Below are 8,182 nucleotides of genomic sequence, written 5' to 3' on the forward strand. Positions count from 1 at the left end.
CAAAACAAGCTGAGATGTTTGAAACACACACAATCCTCCATGGTGTGTGTGGGAGAGGAGTTCATTAGGGATCTCTTCCTGCTCTGATATCAGAAGGTATTGGCTGCTGTAGAACCCTGCTGTGGGGTAAATACCATTGTTCCTGTAGGAACACTCAACTATACCAGGAATACAAAGATAGAGACAGAGAGATGTTTACTGTTTATTTCCCTTTTGTGTATTGTCTATTTCACCTGCTTTGGCAATATCAACATGTTTCCCATGCCAATAAAGCCCTTTGAATTGAATTGAGAGAGCAACATGGAGAGAGATATATGGAGAGAGAGATATGGAGAGAGAGAGAGCAAGAGAGAGATATGGAGAGAGAGATATGGAGAGAGAGAGATATATGGAGAGAGAGATATGGAGAGAGAGAGCAAGAGAGAGATATGGAGAGAGAGAGATATGGAGAGAGAGATATGGAGAGAGAGAGCAAGAGAGAGATATGGAGAGAGAGAGATATGGAGATAGAGATATGGAGAGAGAGAGAGCAAGAGAGAGATATGGAGATAGAGATATGGAGAGAGAGAGAGCAAGAGAGAGATATGGAGATAGAGAGATATGGAGAGAGAGAGATATGGAGAGAGAGATATATGGAGAGAGAGAGATATGGAGAGAGAGAGAGCAAGAGAGAGATATGGAGAGAGAGAGATATGGAGATAGAGATATGGAGAGAGAGAGAGCAAGAGAGAGATATGGAGATAGAGATATGGAGAGAGAGAGAGCAAGAGAGAGATATGGAGAGAGAGAAATATGGAGAGAGATATATGAAGAGAGAGATATGGAGAGAGAGAGATATGGAGAGAGAGAGATATGGAGAGAGAGATATATGGAGAGAGAGAGATATGGAGAGAGATATGGAGAGAGAGAGATATGGAGAGAGAGAGATATGGAGAGAGATATGGAGAGAGAGAGATATGGAGAGAGAGACATATGGAGAGAGAGAGATATGGAGAGAGAGAGATATGGAGAGAGATATATGAAGAGAGAGAGAGAGAGAGAGCAAGAGAGAGATATGGAGAGAGAGATATGGAGAGAGATATATGGAGAGAGAGAGAGCAAGAGAGAGATATGGAGAGAGATATGGAGAGAGATATGGAGAGAGAGAGAGAGAGAGACATGGAGAGAGATATATGAAGAGAGAGAGAGAGAGAGAGAGATATATGGAGAGGATATGGAGAGAGAGAGAGCAAGAGAGAGATATGGAGATAGAGATATGGAGAGAGAGAGAGCAAGAGAGAGATATGGAGATAGAGATATGGAGAGAGAGAGAGCAAGAGAGAGATATGGAGATAGAGATATGGAGAGAGAGAGAGCAAGAGAGAGATATGGAGAGAGAGAAATATGGAGATAGAGATATGGAGAGAGAGAGAGCAAGAGAGAGATATGGAGAGAGAGAGATATGGAGATAGAGATATGGAGAGAGAGAGAGCAAGAGAGAGATATGGAGATAGAGATAAGAGAGAGAGAGCAAGAGAGAGATATGGAGAGAGAGAAATATGGAGAGAGATATATGAAGAGAGAGATATGGAGAGAGAGAGATATGGAGAGAGAGAGATATGGAGAGAGATATGGAGAGAGAGAGATATGGAGAGAGATATGGAGAGAGAGAGATATGGAGAGAGAGAGATATGGAGAGAGAGAGATATGGAGAGAGATATGGAGAGAGAGAGATATGGAGAGAGAGAGATATGGAGAGAGAGACATGGAGAGAGATATATGAAGAGAGAGAGAGAGAGAGAGAGCAAGAGAGAGATATGGAGAGAGAGATATGGAGAGAGATATATGGAGAGAGAGAGAGCAAGAGAGAGATATGGAGAGAGAGATATGGAGAGAGAGAGAGCAAGAGAGAGATATGGAGAGAGAGAGCAAGAGAGAGATATGGAGAGAGAGATATGGAGAGAGATATATGGAGAGAGAGAGAGCAAGAGAGAGATATGGAGAGAGAGATATGGAGAGAGATATGGAGAGAGAGAGAGCAAGAGAGAGATATGGAGAGAGAGAGCAAGAGAGAGATATGGAGAGAGAGAGCAAGAGAGAGATATGGAGAGAGAGAGCGCAAGAGAGAGATATGGAGAGAGAGAGAGAGCAACATGGAGAGAGATATATGGAGAGAGAGATATGGCAGAAGAGTGGGAAACAGTATGCTTCACCCCCTATGTGTGTGTTTACAGTAAACACAGTGCTGTATTTAGTGCACTATCCCTCCAGCCCTCTCTCTGTTGCCCTCCAGCCCTCCCTCTGTTTCTCTCCAGCCCTCTCTGTTTCCCTCCAGCCTTCTCTCTGTTTCCCTTCAGCCCTCTCTCTGTTCCCCTCCAGCCTACTCTTTGTTTCCCTCCAGCCCTCTCTCTGTTTCCCTCCAGCCCTCTCTCCTCCAGCCCTCTCTCTGTTCCCCTCCAGCCCTCTCTCTGTTCCCCTCCAGCCCTCTATCTGTTCCCCTCCAGCCCTCTCTCTGTTCCCCTCCAGCCCTCTCTCCTCCAGCCCTCTCTCGGTTCCCCTCCAGCCTTCTCTCTGTTTCCCTCCAGCCCTCTCTCCCCTCCAGCCCTCCCTCTGTTTCCCTCCAGCCCTCTCTCTGTTTCCCTCCAGCCCTCCCTCTGTTTCCCTCCTGCCCTCTCTCTGTTTCCCTCCAGCCCTCTCTCTGTTTCCCTCCAGCCCTCTCTCCTCCAGCCCTCTCTCTGTTCCCCTCCAGCCCTCTCTCTGTTTCTCTCCAGCCTACTCTCTGTTTCCCTCCAGCCTACTCTCTGTTTCCCTCCAGCCTACTCTCCGTTTCCCTCCAGCCTACTCTCGGTTTCCCTCCAGCCCTCTCTCGGTTTCCCTCCAGCCCTCTCTCGGTTTCCCTCCAGCCCTCACTCGGTTTCCCTCCAGCCCTCTCTCTGTTCCCCTCCAGCCCTCACTCGGTTTCCCTCCAGCCCTCTCTCTGTTTCCCTCTAGCCCTCTCTCCGTTTCCCTCTAGCCCTCTCTCTCTTTCTCTCTAGCCCTCCCTCTGTTTCTCTCTAGCCCTCCCTCTGTTTCTCTCCAGCCCTCTCTCTGTTTCCCTCCAGCCCTCTCTCTGTTTCCCTCTAGCCCTCTCTCTGTTTCCCTCCAGCCCTCTCTGTTTCCCTCCAGCCCTCTCTCTGTTTCCCTCCAGCCCTCTCCATGTTTTTCTCCAGCCCTCTCTCCCCTCCAGCCCTCTCTCTAGCCTCCAGCCCTCTCTCCCCTCCAGCCCTCTCCATGTTCCCTCCAGCCTTCTCTCTGTTTCCCTCCGGCCCTCTCTCTGTTTCCCTCCGGCCCTCTCTCTGTTTCCCTCTAGCCCTCTGTCCCCTCCAGCCCTCTCTCTGTTTCCCTCCAGCCCGCTCTCCTCCAGCCCTCTCTCTGTTTCCCTCCAGCCCTCTCTCTGTTTCTTTCCAGCCCTCTCTCTCTGTTTCCCTCCAGCCCTCTCTCTGTTTCCCTCCAGCCCTCTCTCCCCTCCAGCCCTCTCCATGTTTCCCTCCAGCCTTCTCTCTGTTTCCCTCCAGCCCTCTCTCCCCTCCAGCCCTCCCTCTGTTTCCCTCCAGCCCTCTCTCTGTTTCCCTCCAGCCCTCCCTCTGTTTCCCTCCTGCCCTCTCTCTGTTTCCCTCCAGCCCTCTCTCTGTTTCCCTCCAGCCCTCTCTCCTCCAGCCCTCTCTCTGTTCCCCTCCAGCCCTCTCTCTGTTCCCCTCCAGCCTACTCTCTGTTTCCCTCCAGCCTACTCTCTGTTTCCCTCCAGCCTACTCTCCGTTTCCCTCCAGCCTACTCTCGGTTTCCCTCCAGCCCTCTCTCGGTTTCCCTCCAGCCCTCTCTCGGTTTCCCTCCAGCCCTCACTCGGTTTCCCTCCAGCCCTCTCTCTGTTCCCCTCCAGCCCTCACTCGGTTTCCCTCCAGCCCTCTCTCTGTTTCCCTCCAGCCCTTTCTCTGTTTCCCTCCAGCCCTCACTCGGTTTCCCTCCAGCCCTCACTCTGTTTCCCTCCAGCCCTCACTCTGGTACCCTCCAGCCCTCTCTCTGTTTCCCTCCAGCCCTCTCTCTGTTTCCCTCCAGCCCTCTCTCTGTTTCCCTCCAGCCCTCTCTCTGTTTCCCTCCAGCCCTCACTCGGTTTCCCTCCAGCCCTCTCTCTGTTCCCCTCCAGCCCTCACTCGGTTTCCCTCCAGCCCTCACTCGGTTTCCCTCCAGCCCTCACTCTGTTTCCCTCCAGCCCTCACTCTGTTTCCCTCCAGCCCTCACTCTGGTACCCTCCAGCCCTCTCTCTGTTTCCCTCCAGCCCTCTCTCTGTTTCCCTCCAGCCCTCTCTCTGTTTCCCTCCAGCCCTCTCTCTGTTTCCCTCCAGCCCTCTCTCTGTTCCCCTCCAGCCCTCTCTCGGTTTCCCTCCAGCCCTCTCTCGGTTTCCCTCCAGCCCTCTCTCGGTTTCCCTCCAGCCCTCACTCGGTTTCCCTCCAGCCCTCACTCGGTTTCCCTCCAGCCCTCTCTCTGTTTCCCTCCAGCCCTCTCTCTGTTTCCCTCCAGCCCTCTCTCTGTTCCCCTCCAGCCCTCTCTCGGTTTCCCTCCAGCCCTCTCTCGGTTTCCCTCCAGCCCTCTCTCGGTTTCCCTCCAGCCCTCACTCGGTTTCCCTCCAGCCCTCACTCGGTTTCCCTCAGCCCTCTCTCTGTTTCCCTCCAGCCCTCTCTCTGTTTCCCTCCAGCCTTCTCTCTGTTTCCCTCCAGCCCTCTCTCGGTTCCCCTCCAGCCCTCTCTCGGTTTCCCTCCAGCCCTCTCTCGGTTTCCCTCCAGCCCTCTCTCGGTTTCCCTCCAGCCCTCTCTCTGTTTCCCTCCAGCCCTCTCTCTGTTTCCCTCCAGCCCTCCCTCTCTCTTATGCTTGTACCCTTTATTTCTCTCCAAAGTAGCCCACCCCCCCACACACACACACACACACACACACACACACACACACACACACACACACACACACACACACACACACACCAGGTGTTTTAGTGAGGAATGTTTGCTAGTAAACCCTAGCTCCACACACACACAAACAGTACATAACACTCTGAATCCTTGTGGGTCTGCGTGTTTAAACGTGCTAGGTAGGCCTAGTGCTCTGAGGAATATCTCCCCCATCTCTCTGTAACACACACATGGCCTGGAGGAAACAGCCAAATTCCCTCACAGACACACAGTGAAATGTGTAAACTGGAGTGGGCAGAGGTTGAGGTCAGACCAGCCGAAGAAGTAGAAACTCCATAGGCACCAGACAACCTCCAGTCAACCTCCAGACAACCTCCAGACAGCTTTTAGACACCATCTGTTTCTCCTCTTGTATGTAGCTCTGTAAACCACCACTTTGTTTCTGCACTCTCAACCCTTTACCCCAGCCATGTTTACTTCAACAACACATCCACAGTTCATCATCTCTCATCCCTTTACCCCAGCCATGTTTACTTCAACAACACATCCACAGTTCATCATCTCTCATCCCTTTACCCCAGCCATGTTTACTTCAACAACACATCCACAGTTCATCATCTCTCATCCCTTTACCACAGCAATGTTTACTTCAACAACACATCCACAGTTCATCATCTCTCATCCCTTTACCACAGCCATGTTTACTTCAACAACACATCCACAGTTCACCATCTCTCATCTGTGGCAGTAGGATGCACAGACAGATGACACGGCTGTCTCTCTCTCTCTCTCTCTCTCTCTCTCTCTCTCTCTCTCTCTCTCTCACCACTATTTATCAGTGCTCTGAATATCAGCTAGCACGATTTTCATGAAATGCTCCTGAAATATACTGATCCCTCATCTGTCTGTCTGATAGAAAAGGGTAGTGTGTGTGTGTGTGTGTGTGTGTGTGTGTGTGTGTGTGTGTGTGTGTGTGTGTGTGTGTGTGTGTGTGTGTGTGTGTGTGTGTGTGTGTGTGTGTGTGTGTGTGTGTGTGTGTGTGTGTGAAAAGGGAAGTGTGTGTGTGTCACATGAGAGAGCTGTAAATGTGTGTGAGGTGATGACATGATGGCCACCAGTGCATGTGACATGACATGTGTGATGTCTGTGTTGTTTTGCCTGAACTCGTGACCTGACCAGGTAGCCCATGATGTAACATGGAGTGGATTGGTGATGCTCATGTTATTACACAGAAGTAGCAACAATGGCTGCCCATCCAACCCACTCTCAGAGAGGACAGGACACAGGCCCTCGTTCAATAAAACCCTTTTCCTCCCTTCCCTGAGCACAGTTTCCACCCTTTTAAGTCCACCCTGACCATCAGCAGAGAAATGGGGTGACTGTTCTGATGGCTCCATGCTGGGATGTCAACACCAGCTGGTAGAGAATTCTAAGCAGCCAACACAACAAGTGTGTCACACTGACAGTGTGTCTCTGTGTGTGTGTGTGTGTGTGTGTGTGTGTGTGTGTGTGTGTGTGTGTGTGTGTGTGTGTGTGTGTGTGTGTGTGTGTGTGTGTGTGTGTGTGTGTGTGTGTGTGTGTGTGTGTGGACCCCTCTGGTACAGTCTAAATACCTACGTGCAAACTGACAGACACAGGCTGGGTATGATTGGATGTAGGCTACATAGAAAGGATTGTGGTTAAAATAGGCCTACTGTTGGCTGTAGAACATTTAAACCGAGATGTGGTGATGATGTGTTGACAGGCGAAGTAAAGAAACTAACTTTTCCTGACAGTCCTAGCTAGTTAGATAACTAGTTAGCAGGTTACAATGTAATAGCATGCCTTAAGAACACAATCTATTGATATAGGCTGTTACACTGTAGCCACAGACGGATAGAATGGTTGCTGTGTCCTACTGACTGGCTTCTAGATATTTGATTAGTTGCCACGATGTGTCCCTTCCAACCATCGGACAAATGAAAGCCAGACAGCTCAGAAGTTTAGAAACCATCTAGCCAGTCTATCCTGAAAATTAAAGCCACACTTTTACGAAGAGAACATTCAATCTGGCTACTTACAGCACACACAAAGCGTACGCCCCGTTAACACTTTCGCTATCCCGAACCAGGAAACTCCCGTCGCGTCCCGCGCGGGCCAGCAGCTCCTCCGCAGCAGCGCGACTCAAGTCCCGGTGATACCACAACGGAGGCGCTAGCCCCAGCGGCGACACCCCGCCGCCACCGGCCATCGCCACAGCCCCAGAAAACACACGGTTTCCTGAGTTAAACAATCTCAACGAGACGATAAATCCGGCAGTTAGAGTGCAAGTAGTGTGAGTCCGAGTTGGAAAACGCGAGAAAACTGTGACGTTAAAAGTTTTCGATGGGTCGTTTCTGTAGTTTCCTCCGTTCCTGAAAGTCTGCCATGGAGGCGCCGCTGCTTTCGTGCTTCCCACGGAAATCAGCCTATGTAAATCCTGGAGATGGAGCGAACTGGAGAGGGAGAGGCATAGCAGCTACAGCGTGTATTTCAGCCAAGACTAGGCCTCACAACAACAACAACTTCCTGTTGTGTGGTGTGCGTGTTTATGCAGCTAACTGTTTATTAACATAGTAATAATTAATACTGGTTCACTTAATGTTTTTGCAGTGTTGCATTTTCTATACGAGGTGTGGGTCCACCTAGTGGTCATGACACAGAAGTGCTCCCACAGGACTTTGACTTATTTTGAAGTTGTAACTTATTTTGTAAACCAAGCCTGATCCTTCAACCTATTCCTAAAGCTTCATCCCAGCCCAATTTATGTTTAAAAGAAGTGCTTTGTCTGCATCAACACATGCACACGTACACACACACAAAGATGGCATCCCTTGCCGCGTTCTCAGAGAATGCGCAGACCAGCTGGCTGGTGTGTTTACGGGCATATTCAATCGCTCCCTTTCCCAGTCTGCTGTCCCCACATGCGTCAAGATGGCCGCCATTGTTCCTGTACCCAAGAAAGCAAAGGTAACTCAACTAAATAACTATCGCCCCGTAGCACTCACTTCTGTCATCATGAAGTGCTTTGAGAGACTAGTCAATGATCATATCATCTCCACCTTACCTGTCACCCTAGACCCACTTCAGTTTGCATACCGCCAAAACAGGTCCACAGACGATGCAATCGCCATCACACTGTACACTGCCCTATCCCATCTGGATAAGAGGAATACATATGTAAGATTGCTGTTAATTGACTATAGCTCAGCATTCAACACCATAGTACCCTCCAAGCTCATCATCAA

The 8,182-nt window shown here is 50.3% G+C and overlaps 1 protein-coding gene across 1 annotated transcript in view; it reads right to left on the reverse strand.

Annotated features, from left to right (window-relative positions):
- Window positions 1-7,505, reverse strand: part of LOC123992236 (phosphatidylinositol 3,4,5-trisphosphate 5-phosphatase 2A-like) — a 74,684-nt gene extending 67,179 nt beyond the window's left edge. Inside the window, exon 1 of the mRNA XM_046293418.1 lies at window positions 6,977-7,505. Within this exon, the coding sequence (XP_046149374.1) occupies window positions 6,977-7,146 (170 nt within the window). The 5' untranslated portion in view covers window positions 7,147-7,505. The remainder of the gene's footprint in view (window positions 1-6,976) is intronic.
- Between the last annotated feature and the right edge of the window lie 677 nt (window positions 7,506-8,182).

This window comes from Oncorhynchus gorbuscha, linkage group LG13 (assembly GCF_021184085.1).
Source record: "Oncorhynchus gorbuscha isolate QuinsamMale2020 ecotype Even-year linkage group LG13, OgorEven_v1.0, whole genome shotgun sequence".
Classification (NCBI taxonomy): Eukaryota; Metazoa; Chordata; class Actinopteri; order Salmoniformes; family Salmonidae; genus Oncorhynchus; species Oncorhynchus gorbuscha.